The sequence below is a fragment of the Choloepus didactylus genome, chromosome 1 (assembly GCF_015220235.1).
Source record: "Choloepus didactylus isolate mChoDid1 chromosome 1, mChoDid1.pri, whole genome shotgun sequence".
In the NCBI taxonomy this organism is placed as follows: Eukaryota; Metazoa; Chordata; class Mammalia; order Pilosa; family Megalonychidae; genus Choloepus; species Choloepus didactylus.
The window spans coordinates 107,553,856-107,568,766 of NC_051307.1; the positions used below are offsets into that span (position 1 = coordinate 107,553,856).

Genomic DNA, 14,911 nt, shown 5'->3' on the forward strand with positions numbered 1-14,911 from the left:
GCTTAATCAGGTATGCCTTATTTGAAAATTGATCCAAAGTTACTCACAAATTTTATTGGTAGCTTAGATTGTTCCAATAGTATCCTGGATTATCATTCCACTGGGTCTAACAATTGGAGGAGTCATAAAGCAACTAAATATCACATATGCTGGGCTTCAGTTTTTTTCTTTAAAATATTTATCTGGACCTTTCCACCTTAAAGAACAGTCTCTGTGCTGATAAAAATGGGAGCAAAACAACAAGTGGTGTTCTACGGTGTAGTGTAGCAGTCCTATGTGAACCCTGAAGCCAAACTACCTGGAATCAAATGAAAGCTCTATCATTTACTAGCTATCTGATCTGGAACAAGTGATTTAACCTCTCTGTGTCTCAGTCTTATCTATAAATGTGATAATAACACCTATCTTAAAGAGTTGTGAGAAAAATTCTATGAGCTAATATGTGTAGAGAGTTTTGAACAGTGCCTGCCACAAAGTAAGCATTAAGCAATTCGAGTGTTTGCTATAATTATCATCCTTGGTCATTTATTAACATCATCTCATCCTTTCTTGCACTTGCTCTGAGAATAAGGGTATAGCACCATGGGTAGTTAAGAGCACAGGCTTTGGAGTCAGAAAGGTTTAGATTTGTATCCTGGCTCCACCACTTAACAGCAATATTGCCTTGGTTTCTTCATGTACAAAATGGAGATGAAACAATTATCTACTACACAAGGTTGTTATAAGAAGTAAATAAAAAATGAATGACAACCACATTATGTAGAACCTGGCAGAATAAATGCTCGGTGAATCTCTGTCAAAATCCCGCTGCTGGACCCCTTAGCATTTTGGTAGGCACAGTCTGTACCATTTTCCTTTCTGATAGTCTTATAGGTTCATGATGTTTTTGTCATGTATCTTTGGTTACACACCTCTGTCCATCTTTTGTAGATGTTCTCTGCTTTGCAAACAGATAATTTTCTCAACATTTCTGCCCCCCTTTCCTTTCTTCTTTAATTGTTTGTGATTATTTAAGGAGTTTCTATTCTTTGTGAACTCATTCATTTTTGGAGCCTATAGCATGAGGTTGTGCCTGTATTTTTCTTCCGAAATGTTTGTTTTCTAAAATACAGGATTCATGTTTAGCATATTTTTCATTCAATCTTTAAAATAAGGTAATAATATTTCTCTCAAGAGTCTATCCCTTCTATTTTCCCAATCACTGGTAAAAAGTAACTCCAGAACAGTGGTTCCCACTATTATTTCCTTTACCTCCTATGAGAATAAAGACAGATACCATATGTGGCCTGGAAACCCTAAAATATTTACCATTTAGCCCTTTTTAGAAAAAGCTTTTGTATTAGACAATCAAATACTGTCAAAAGAGGAGAGAGGATCAGGAAAGGGAAACAGAGATTTGTAACAAATACATCTGGGGATCACTGCAAATAGTGAAACCCACAAAATAAATACTACACAAATTTTTAAATAGTTCCTGGGCTTCCCTTTCAATTGAGCTCCAAGATAAACTAAAGGTCTTTCATTAGCATATTTTAGAGAGCATATTTTTTTGTACCTGAGCTATTCCTGAGTCATAGGTGCTTCTGGGAGAACTAAATTTAAACCCCGGCAGTAGACCTCTCCTCCAACTAGCTGCTAGCCTAGTTAACATAAATGTTAGTCACTGACAAGGTGTCAGTCACTGTAAGGTATCAATTTACAGCTATATATATCCTCATACAAAAATCCTTTCCTTCCATATAGTACTAAGCAGCTCAAGTAACATTCCACAACACTCTGCTCATCTGTTCCCATGTGACTGTTAGCTGTTACTTCAAATTTTAATCATTTAGAATGCTCTAAAAACCCTGAAATAAAATTCTGTATACTGAAAAATGTTTAACCAAAACATAAAAGTCACCTTTTCAAGTAATATAAAAGAGCTGTACTAGACTATTCACAGCAATGTCTATTAGAAGCACATGCAAAGGCATACCTGAAAATGTTGCTCCATCACTTGGATTTTTCCCTGGTCTGGGCACTTTTTCAGAGCTCGATCTGCATAATGGAATAGAATTTCTACCATCTGTAAGGAAAATAGCCTTGCACAGAAATTACAAGTATCTTTAAAGTTTTTCAATACTTTATTATATTAAAAATATAATTGAAAAGTTTAGTGGTTTTATTTCCCCCAGTTTTCTTAAAATTCCAGCCTAATTCTTTCAGCCTCAGGACTATACTAATTTGCTAATCTTTCCTAAGAAACATCCCCAGGTAGTAAACCTAGTAGTATCTATACTGCTCAGAAAATGAAACAGTAAAGTTAATATCTTCAATAATATTCTGCTGTGGGCCTTTCCTTAAAGAGCACTAATAGCCAATTCTTTGAGGCAGATACTGAGCTAATCATTCAAGACTAAAGAGCAACCAATTTCTACTCAAGTTTTCTAAATATTTATATTAATTTGGAATATAATTTTTATACTAAAGCATTTACAGAATAAAAGGGGGGGATGACTACAGTAAATGAATTCATCCAAGTGTAGACTAGGAAAACAAGGCTAAATACTAAATATTAGCATTAATCATATTAATGCTAATTAAAAATAATACTGATAATAGTAATATTAAAGCATTAACCCTCTCTGTTACCTCAGGTGATACAAACATTTGCCCTTGCAGCATTTCTCATAATTACTAAAATTCATAAAAACAACAAATGGGCTATAATTAGTTTACAAGTTATCTGGATCCCCAGATTTTCCTCCTCCTTTTTGCTGCCTGCCTTCTGGCTATTTTACTACTTCATCATCTTCATAAGAGAGTGGGCAAGAGAGAGGAAAAAAAGAGGTGATAATAAAGGATTAAAAAAGCATTCAAGATGACACCAGCAAATTATAACTGGATTTTTGTTTTTACTTACTGTCTCCTTGACTGTAGCCATTTACCTAACCATGCTCCAAAATATTAGCAAATTATCAAAAGTAAATCTGACTGTAGCTTAGTAAACACCCTATTAAAAAACTTACCCGATCAGCAACAACAGCCTTTCGCTTACTGGTATCACCTGATAATCCTGTGAGAAGCAAAATCCAGCACAAAACAAAACTTAGTCCACATCTTCAGGAGTGAAATTGTGTTCTGGTCTTCTTTTAACAACTTATACTAACAACAGATATAATTACAACAATCCATAGGTATCAAAATATTGGATACTTTGCCATAGTAGGCACACTTCCAATCTACGGAACCAGCCAGCATATCAATGTACTTCCCTTCTCTTCTGTAGTAAATTTTCCTCACTAAATGAAAGAATTTTTAAAATGACATTTTAAATTCTATATGCTAGATTTGTCATTAACCTTCTACACTGGAAGTCTGTAAAATTTAATATCTTGTTTATAAAATACTTGAACATTCAGCTAAAAGTGTTCTGTGAGTAGTAGCATTATTCATTGCATCTACTCCAAAAACCAATCTTTACCACACAGGTATTCTGTTAACTTACCCACTACTGCTTTTGCTTTTCCTTCATGGAAAGACCATGCAAGAGCCAAGGCTTCTGTAATACAATCTTGTTTCAGCAGATGATCCACTCTCTAAAATGAACAAATGAAAGAAGTCAGAACTCTTTGATCAATCACCAGTCAGAATACCTAGTCTACCCAGTATTTTTCCAGAAGTTCCTGCTTAGTAGCTAAAATTATTCCAATAACCATGTGACTATATTATTTCCAAGGAAAATAATTTCTTAACACACAAGAGGCAACCACAGGGTCTAAATATGAAAAGGGGAAGCAGATGGAATGCCACTGTGACAGAAATGGCTAGTTGTTTATCACAACCTCTATTTACACTCTCCTATTAATAAGTTTATTTGAGACAGCAATACAACTAAAGGACATTCCTAAAACTCCCTTGTAGCCAGTTGAGGCCATGTGACTAAGTTCTGGCCAAAGATAATAAACGGAAGCATTGTTTGGTCTTTCTGAGATGTCACCTTAACAGGGACGAGCAGGGCCCTTCTTTTCTCTTTCATCCTTTCTGGAATAAAGATTTAACAGCTGGAGCTCCAACAGCCATATTAGACCATAAAATGGCTTTGAGACTAGAATCTACATACTAAAGACCTTGGATCCGCCATACTAGCCACAGACTGTCTACCTCCAAAAAGAGAAATCTTGTTTAAGCCACTGTTTTTTTAATTTTCTGATACATGCTGTCAAACATAATCCTAACTTATACAGTCGGTTTTATTAAATCAATTACATAACAGCTAGAACAATTGTAATGCACTCTTCTGAAATTAAGAATCACAAATCCAAATACTCTCTTCCTGCAAAGTCAAAGCAGAAATGTTAAGATGGTATCAATTCGGTAGTTCTAACATATGAAATTACTTTGAACTCACCTCTCTCCAGCTCCTCAGCATCATCACATAAACAGACTGGAAAATAAGAGAAAGAAATTAAAATGTTCTCCTTTGTAATGGTTAAGTTCATGTGTCAACTTGGCTAGGTTATAGTACCCAGCTGTTTGGTCAAGCAAGCACTGGCCTGATTGTAACTGTGAGGATATTTCATGGACATAAATCATCAGCAGGTTGATTGCATCTATGGCTGATTACATCTACAATCAACTGAGGAGACTGCCTTCAACAATGAGAGAAGTCTCATCCAATCATTTGAAGGTCTTACAAGGAGAACTGATAATTTCAGCAGCCAAAAGGGAGAATTTCTGCCTTTCCTTCACTGGGGAATTTATTGAAAACCTTCATTAGAGTTCCTAGCTTGCAACCCGCCCTACAGAATATGGACTTGCCCATTCCCGCAATCATGTGAGCCAATTCCTATTTAAAAAATCATAATATTTACATTATATATAAGCATATATAAATGTAAGTATATATGTAATAATAATAATGTAATGTAGTGATACATATATCCTGTCAGTTCTGTTTCCCTAGAGAATGCTGACTAATACAACCATTAACAGACTTGTTTGGGAGATATATTAGTTCCAATCCCTCATCATATCTTTACAGCCTCTTAAAACATTTCATAGCATAGTTAGAAGTATATTTTAGAATTTTCTAAAGGGTCTTCAAGGACCCACATTAAAGAGCAAATCAAACAAACATTAAATAAGCCCACAGTCCAAGAAGAACTTGATTCTACAGACAAGGAACAATGAAAGCCCAAGCTCATCAGCCTGTACTGACTTGGTTGAATTTTAATAATGAAGAAATATTTCTTCATATCAGGTATTTAAAAAAAAAAAAAAAGCAAAGAAACAAATTGATATACAAAAATCCTATTTTGGTGATTCTATTCCAAGTAAAATGCCAAAATGCATTTTAATGTATCCTAAACTGATCTAAGATAATGGCCATCTTAATTACTGACAAATATACATAAGGTGTCTTCCTGGTCATGAGAAAATAAATGTGAAGGAAGATATGAAAATATAGCCCTGAATCAAGAAAATAAGTGTTTTATTAGTCAAAACCTAAGAAAAGTAAAAATATGTCTATAAGTGGAAAAAAGTTAATTAGCTGAAAAAATCACAACTACTTAACTGCTAAGGGTTTTGAATTACTGCTGATCAGTATTCACTTTGTAATACACTGCTCTCTGTACCAGCAACCTACTTCAGCCCCAACTCCGCTGACACACACAAATACCGACTTACAGAATGAAAGAGCTTACTTTTGTCCCTAAATAAAAGATCTGACCACCGTAGCTACTGATGGATTGATAACAAGCCTTCTCTCCAACCAAAGCCTATAAAAAAATAAACAAAAAGGTAAAAATTCATGAATTAGAAGTCTCATTAACTTTTAAAGAATGTCAATTACAGAGACAACACTAGGATAACATGGCTTCATCCCATAAATGAGTGAGGAAAAGATGTTAAAACAAGAGTTAATCTGACAGTGGAAGCAGCAGATAAGACAATGTGCAAGATGTAATTCTCTGCTTATGTATGGCCTTTTTATTTTTCAGAATAATGCAAAAAAAGGCAGGAACATGCCAACTTCTAAATCTAAAGGAAAACATCTGCAACTGCCCATTATTGGATGACAGGTAATTTGGTGCTTCTGGCAAAGAATGAAGCTGACTGAAAATGGCAACTCCAAGTTCTCTGAAATGAACATCAACATATAACACAAGAAGGAACAGGAAGACCAAGCAGCATAGTACAGGGGAGGCAGCAGAGCTCAGCAAAACTGAAATAGAAAAGCAGAAATGAGACTTATAATCAGATAAATCTGGGTTGCAAATTTTGGCTCTGCCACTTACAAGGTATGACCTTAAATAATTTTTAAACCTCTGACATTCAGTTTCCCATCTTTGAAAAACCTTACACAAAGGATGAAATAAAGGGGTCAGCTGGGCTGTGTTCTCATTTGCAGCTCAGAGTCCTCTTCCAGGTTCATTCAGGTTGTTGGCAGAATTCACTTCCTTGTAGTTGTTGCAAGGGACTGAGGCCCGTTTCCTCACTGGCTTTCTGCCTGGGGGAGTTCACAACTCCCAGAGGCTGCTATCAGTATTAGCCACGTAGCCCTCTCACAACCTGGCAGCTTACCTCTTCAAAGCCAGCAGGAGAATCTCTCATACTTTTAAGCTCTCTCTCCAGTTTGGGAAGGCAGAGTTTTTTATAATGTAACACAAACCCAGGAGATACTATCTCATCACCTTTACCATATAGTGTAAGCAAATCAAGGAACAGAATATCCCATAATATGCACAGATCTGGCCTATACTCAAGGAAAGGGGATTATATAGAGGGCATAGAATATATATAGAGAAAGGGAATATGGGGGGACATCTCAGATTCTGCCTACCACATAAGCAGAGACAAAGTCATAGAAAGGGCAACAGAGGAAGCTGGAGACCAGTTAGAAGGCACTGGAGATGTCTGGGCTGGAGCTTCTCAAAATTTAATGTGCATATGAGCTACTATTCAATGGTGAAAGACTGAAAGCTTTCCCCTTAAAATCAGGCATAAGACACGGATGCCCACTGTCATCACTGTTATTCAACATTGTACTGGAAGTTCTAGCTAGAGTAATTAGGCAAGAAAAGAAATAAAAGGCATCCAAATAGGACGCCATTAGGGAAATGCAAATCAAAACCACAGTGAGATATCATTTCTCACCCACTAGAACAGCTACTATTTAAAAATGATAAATAAGTGTTGGAAAGGATATGAAGAAACAGGAACACTCATTCACTGTTTCCATAGTCACTCAGAAAGTAAAGTATACAATTACCATCTGACCTTGCAATCCCATTCTCAGTATATATCCAAATGAACTGAAAGCAGGGACTCAAACAGATACGTGCACACCGATGCTCACAGCAGCACTGCTCACAACTGACAAAAGGTGGAAGCCACCCAAGTTAACCAGATGAATGTTTAACAAAATGTGGACAATTTATACAATGGATTATTATTCAGCCATAAAAAGGAACAAAATGCTGATAAATGTACTGGAACCATGAAAATATCACATTGAGCAAAATAAGCCAGACACAAAAGGATAAATATGGTATGATCTCACATATATGAAATAAGCAGAATATGCAAATTCATAAAATCAGAGACTAGAAACAGATTACCAGGGGCCAGGGAGAGATGGGGAAAAGAGAGTTAATGTTTAATTGGTAAGGAATTTCTGTTTGGGGTGATAGAAAAGTTTTGCAAATGGGTAATGGTGATGGATGCACTACTCTGTGTATGTAATAAATACCACTGAATTGTATATTTGAAAAGAGATATTTTTTTAAAAAAAGGGAAATTTTAGGTTGTATATAAGTTACTATTCCCCCTCCCCAAAATCCCATAGAACTGTATAACACAAAGAGTGAACCCTAATATAAACAGTGGGTTAAAGTTAATAGCATAACCATAATTTTACAATTCTATCAATTATATCAAAAGTACCACACTAATGAAAAATGTTAATAGGAAAAACTGTGTGTGAGAGGGAGGTAGATGGGAACTCTGTACTTTCACATGATTTTTCTGTAAACCTACAACTAATAAAAGAATTTTTTAAAAATGTACTGTGCATATAAATCTCCTGGGGATCATGTTAAAGCGCAGATACTAACTTAGCATGGCTACAGCACAGGCATGATTTTCTTAACACTCTCTCCTAAGCGATGGCAATGCTGCTTGAGGAACGGTGATGATGGTGATATGGGCTAGGGTGCTGACGGCAGAGATGAGAAGTGGTCTGATTAGGGATAGATCTTAAACATCGACTCAAAGGGTTAAAGGGTTTGCGAAAGGAGAAACAGGCACCACAAGGACCCCCAAGTTCAGGAGATGGTGAAGAATATATAGGAGCTTGTCTCAGGGCAGAAATCAAGTGTTCAGGTTTGGATATGCCAAGTTTGAGATGCCTGATAGACATCCAAGTGAGATGATCACTAAATGCTAAGGAAAAGAACAGGTTTCTAAATCATATACTGTGTTACTAGAGACTTAAAATGGTATGTTTGTGCACCGCAACTATGTGACTTTTCCTAAGTGTGCCTGGAATTTATAGTACTGTATTAAAAATTTTAAGTAATAAAAAGGACCTTATCAATTCATTAAAAAATAATAATAAAAATAAACACCTTGCACGGTTTCTGTGAGGCTTAAATAAGTTAATATTTATAAAAGCTCACAAAAGGTATGAGGGGTCTATAACTAATAATTGTGAATTTTCATTAAATTTTTGTTAAGGACATTTTTAAATGCATACAGAGGTAAAGAGAATAATATATTTAATCTCCATGCATTCATCACCCAGCTTCATCAATTATCAACTTGTGACCAATCTTGTCTCATCTATACTTCCACAGACTCCCCTGTAACATAGCACAATTTTGAAGCAAATTCTAGATAATGAATATTTCATTTATAAAAATTTCTGTAATATGTCTAAAAAATAAGGAGGTCTTTTAAATAGAACAATTCCATCAATATAATTTAAAAAAATTCATTCCTCATATCAAAATCCAATCAGTGTTCAGATTTTAAATTGTTTATAAATGTCAAATGTTGATTTTCTATTATTTAGAGTTTTTTTTTTTTTTTTTTTTTTCAACATATCATTTGTCTGTATCAAGATCCAAACAAGGTCTACATAGTGGAACTGACTGACATGTCTCTTTTAATCTACAGGTCTGTGACTCCTTTATTTTCCTTGGAGTTTATTTGTCGAAGAAGCTGGGACACTGTTTCTATAGTTTCCCACTATATTTTGCTGGGTTTTGCTGACTGTATCCCCATGGAATCTTCTAACATGTTCCTTTGCCTTCTACATTTTTTCTAGAAGAGACTTGATCAGATTCAGGTTTTTGTTTTAGCAGCACTATTTCTAGTGTGATGTTAGCTGTAAGATTTTTGTAAGATGCCCTTTGTAAGGTTGAGGAAGCTCCCTTCTATTCCTAGTTTACTAAGAGTTTTTATCAGCAACAGGTACTGAATTTTGTAAAATGCTTTTTCTGCATCTATTGAGATAGATGATCTTACAGTTTTTTGTTTTCAATCTACTAATATGGTGAATTGCATTGATTTCTGAATGTTAAACCAGCCTTGCGTGCCTTGGATAACGTGATTTATTACTCTTTTTATATATTGCTGCATACTATTTGCTGGTATTTTGTTAATGACTTGGCTTCTGTGCTCATGAGGGTACTGCTCAGAAGTGTTCTTTACTGTAATGTTTATGTGGTTTCATTGTCAGAGTTACGCTGGCCTCACAGCATGAGTTGAGTGCTCTCTCCTCTATTTTCTAAAAGATTTTTGTATAAAATTTATATTATTCCTTCCTTAAATGTTTGGTAGACCTCACCAGTGAAGCCATCCAAGCCTGGAGTTTCTTTGTAGGAAGGTATTTAATCACAAAATCAATTTCTTTGATAGATGTATGGACACTCAGATTTTGTTCCTTCTTGAGTCAGCTTTGATAATTTGTGCCTTTCAAGGGATTTTTCCATTTAATCTAAAGTTGGTGAATTTATTGGCATAAAGTTAATTCATAATAGTCTTTTTATATCTATAGAATTGACAGTGATGTTGTTTCTCTCGTTCCTGATATTTGTAATTGTGTCTTCTTTTTCTTGACTATCTCACTGAAAGCTTATCAATATTATTATCTTTCAAAGAACAGGTTTAGGTTACCTTGATCTTCTTTATTGTTTATCCATTTTCTATTTAATAAATTTGTGTTCATCTCTTTTATTTTCTTCTTTCAATTAATTTTAAATTTATTTTGCTTTTCTTTTCCTATTTCCTTAATTAAGGTGGAAATTTAGATCATTGATGTGAGATAGTCTTTTCTAACATAAGTATTTAATGCTATAAATTTCCCTCAAAAAACTAATTTAATTGTAGACCACAGATTTTCATATGTTGTATTTTCATTTAATTCAAAATATTTTCTAATTTCCTTTGTGATTTCTTCTTTGACCCATGGGTTATTTATAAAATTACTGTTTAATTTCCAAATATTTGAGTCTTCTCGAGATTTAAATAATAATATACCATTTGATATATAAGTTAGAACTTTACAATGATGTACTTCCATCCCACATTCCCTGCTGCTTTGTGCTATTTTTGCCATATATATTATTTATACATGTCATAAACCTCACAATACATTATTATTTTTGTTTTAAACACTCAAATGCCTTTTTTTTTTACCCCTTTTTACATTTTTAATTCTTACACAATTATTTAGGCATAATTTATATACTATAAATTCATCTGTTAAGTGTACAACTCAATGATTTTCAGTAAACTAACAGCTGTTCACCATCACCAAAATCCAAGTTTTAGAAGATTTTCATCATGTCTCAAAGAGCCCTTGTACCCATCTGCAATCAAGCCCCATTCTCACCTTCACTCCCAGGCAATTGCTAATCTACTTTCTCTCTCCATGGATTCGCCTATTCTGATACTTTGCATAAATGAATCATACAACATACGGGCTCTTGTGTATGGCTTCTTTCATTTAGCATAATGTTTTCAAGGTTCAAACACATTATACCATGAATGAAGTAACAGTACTTCATTCCTTTTTATGACTAAATAATATTCTATTTTATAGATAATATCACATTTTGTTTACCCATTTATCAGTTGATGGACATACTGGTGGTTTCTACTTTTTTGGCCATTACGAATAAAGATGCTACAAACAATTGCACACAAGTTTTTATGTGAACATATGTTGTTTCCTATGCTCTTGAGCATAAAAATTCTATATTTAACTTTAGGAGGAACTACCAAACTGTTTTCCACAGTGGCAGCACCATTTTACATTCCCACCAGTAATGTACGAGGGTTCCAATTTCTCCACATCCTTGTCCACACCTATCATTGTCCTTTCAAAAAAAATTATAGCCACTCTAGTGGGTGTTAAGTGATATCTCATTGTGATTTTGATTTGCATTTCTCTAATGATTAATGAACAGCATCTTTTCTTGTGTTATATAGCCATTTGACTACCTTCTTTGGAGACTGCTTGCACATTATTTCCAATAAGAAATCTATTATTCTTATTGTCCCTCTCTATTTAAAATGTCTTTTTTCTCTAGCTGCTTAAAAAATGTTTTCTTTATCACTTGGTTGATAAATTTACATATGGTTTTCTTATGTTTCTTGTGCTTGGGGCTTGGATCTGTGGGTTTATAGTTTTTAATCATATTCAGAAAAATTTAATTATTTCTTCAAATGTTTTTCTATCTTCTTCTTCAGGGATGCCAAGGACACATATAATAAGGTGCTTGATGTTGTCTTCCAGCTCAACAATACTATTTTTATTTTTTTAATTATTTTTTCTGTATTTAATTTTAATTCATTTTTATTTCTATATCTCCAAGTTCGCTAATCTTTTCCCCTGCAATGTCTAATCCACCATTAATCCCATCCAGTGTATTTTTCATCTCAAACACTATAGTTTTCATCTCTAGACACTGAATTTGTATCTTTTAAGTATCTACCATGTCTCAACTTTTTGGACATATGTACTGTCACTGTGTTATGTCCTTGTCTGTTAATTCCAACATCTATGTCAGGACCTGGTCAGTTCTGATTCACTGCTTTTTGTCCTCATTAGAGGTCACCTTTTTCTTCTTCTTCGCATGCCTAGTAATCTCTGATCAGATGGAAGACATTGTGAATTTTACCTTGTTATGTTCTGGAAAGTACTGTATTCTAAACAGTTTGATCCCCTCTGAACATGCTTTTCAGATTTGTTAGCAGGGACCAGAGTAGCATTTATTTTAGTCCTAATTATTCCTTACTACTGAGGCAAGATGCCTCTGAGTACTATACCCCTGTGAATCATGACGTTTTCCCTTCTGGCTGGAATTCACTATTTCCAGCCCTATGTGAAAGCTGATGTTTCCTCTCAGATGGGTTCTTTCCCTGGCCTTGGGGAGTTTCCTCACATGCATCTGCTGATCGGTACTTTGCCCAATACTCAAGAGGGACCCTTTGTCCAGTGCTCTTCTCTCCAGTACTCCATCCTGTGGACTCTACTCATCTTTGCATCTTCACACTCTCAGCTCTGTCTCTTTGACTCATGGAGTCCTTTAGGCTCCAAATGAGTTCCCTTCTCCCTGAGCTACAACCTGAAACTGTTTCAATGCTGGAAGCGAGGACGATCATAGGACTCACCTTAACTGTTTTGCCAGAAAAAGCTGCCCTTCATTACTTGATGTCCAATGTCTTGAAAACCGATGTTTCATAAATTTTTTCTGATTTTTTTTTTTTTTTTTGGTTGTTTCAGGCAAGAGTGTAAAGCCAGTCCTCATTACTCGATCTTGGCCAAAAGCGCAAGTATGAAGTCTGATAGTATTTTTATTAACCACTCACACACAAGAATATATCTGAATGTGGGAGAGTTATTACTACTTTAGTGAATCCTATTGCATTACCATTTCTTATTCTGGATTTTCTTGATTTTTAAATTCTGAGGCTGGAAGATTTTTCATATATATTTTATGTTCTGAAGTTCAAATACCTGAGGGAGATTTGAGCAACACCTACATATCATCAAGCAATACTCATAAATATGATAATTTTTTTTCAAGAAATTACCCAGGGAAGCCTGTGCTTAAAGATTACTGGTTTGGAAAATGTGATTCAAAGTGATTTACCTATAAACTATCTGTGTTCATTGCTTAAGACCATTATTACAGTTGCTTAAAATACAGTAAAATTATACTAAGATCACAGATTTTGCCTGATCTCTCTAGGCTCCTACATTTCACATATTACTAAAGAATCTTCTTTCTTTCTCTCAAAGACAACTTTGCCTTTTAATGTCCATAGCTATGATACCTGTTTAAACCTTTACCATATCACCCAATTATTTCCAAAGCCTTCTAGGCTACCTGTCTCTAGTTATCTACCCTTATATCTAAAATATTTTCTAGAATATTTTAATTTTACAATATTTTCTCACAAATTTTCAATGCCACTTCACTACTTTAGTACTAAAAAAAAAAGTTCAAACTCTTTGGTATTAAATTAAATTAGTCACATTTCTGGATAGAAGGAAAAGGAATTATTGTTTTAATTCACACTCCAAAAAATTATGCATACACACCCACACCCACTTCAACCTAGTGGCCTTTGAAGAAATACCTCAAGACAGAAAGACAACTCCCCATAGTTCCTATTTCTAAAATAAAACAACAACAACAGAAAGATACCAAGTATATCAAAAACACCACCAAGATAATAGATTACACTTACCAGTGCCTGGCTAACATTTCCTCCAGTGGCTAGTGATTTGAAATGGCTGCTATTATAGACCAACTGAACTTCTGAGATTTCTACTGTTTCCAATTCTCTTGAGTCTGTGCCGATCAATCACATGCACTTCTCAACACTGTCCAAGAGCACAACTGTGCGTGAGTTTATCCACTGCAATTTAAGCACAAGACAAAAGTGAGGCCAAGCCCACATCATCATTTAGTACCAGAATAAAGTTAGGCTACTCAGTTGAATTACGCTGATGACCTTACCCATTTAACAACTTAGATGGCAACACAAGCACAGCAAGAACTACTCAATGACAACCCAGAGAACAACAGGTACACAACATACTACTGAGTTTTCACAGGATAAAAATGATACCTTCACAGTGTAAAGAAGGTTGACTAAGATCTTTACTAGATCTAATACAAGATATATTATTTTTTATAAAAATTTTTAAGGTGTAGTTGATGGCACAGATGACTTAAGATGGCACAGATGACTTAAGAAAAGTAATAAGCATTGCATTCTGGTTTTTATGACCATTAATTAAAACAAAAGGGAAAATTATACTTCGCAAAACCTAATTAGTCAGAGGATGATTGGTGGCAGTGAAGCAATACATATTTAAAATAGATGCTATTTTAAAAAATATTTCCTTCCAAACCTCCTTAAAATTCCAAAGTTTCTTTAATAAGTACTATTATAATTTAAAAAAGTACTCAATAATATTTTTTTTTCATTTTGAGTTTCCACTTGGGTTTATTAAGTTTATTAAGAACAACCTGGAACCCTCAGGTTGTTCTTCCATGAGGACATGGACACAAAACAACCCGTGCCAGGTGCAGGACACGGGTAGGATGCCGAGCTCTCTGAGAAACGTAGGTGTGCCTTTGTAGACCTCAGCTGCATGTGTGGCTCTCTTTTATATTTTATTTTTTTGTTAACTTCTAAAGGATGCCATTTTGACAAATTTCATGAGTTATGTGTAATGTAAAATTTCTAATTTTCAATTTTTTTAAAAAATCTTAATCCCTCCCAATAAATGAGTGAAGTCTTATAATTTAGAACTCGAAATTCGCCAAAACAAGGTGCTTCCCTTGTACTTTATCTGACAGTCATTCTGTTTTATTCATATGACCATGTTAGAGATTATTTG

At 34.7% G+C, this 14,911-nt stretch overlaps 1 protein-coding gene across 1 annotated transcript in view; it reads right to left on the reverse strand.

The window, feature by feature from the left end:
- The window catches only part of VPS8 (VPS8 subunit of CORVET complex), a 275,358-nt gene that overhangs the window by 207,686 nt on the left and 52,761 nt on the right, over positions 1-14,911 (reverse strand). Inside the window, 6 exon segments of the mRNA XM_037839097.1 lie at positions 1,976-2,065; positions 3,009-3,055; positions 3,488-3,578; positions 4,391-4,426; positions 5,688-5,762; positions 13,750-13,920. Of these exon segments, the coding sequence (XP_037695025.1) occupies positions 1,976-2,065; positions 3,009-3,055; positions 3,488-3,578; positions 4,391-4,426; positions 5,688-5,762; positions 13,750-13,920 (510 nt within the window).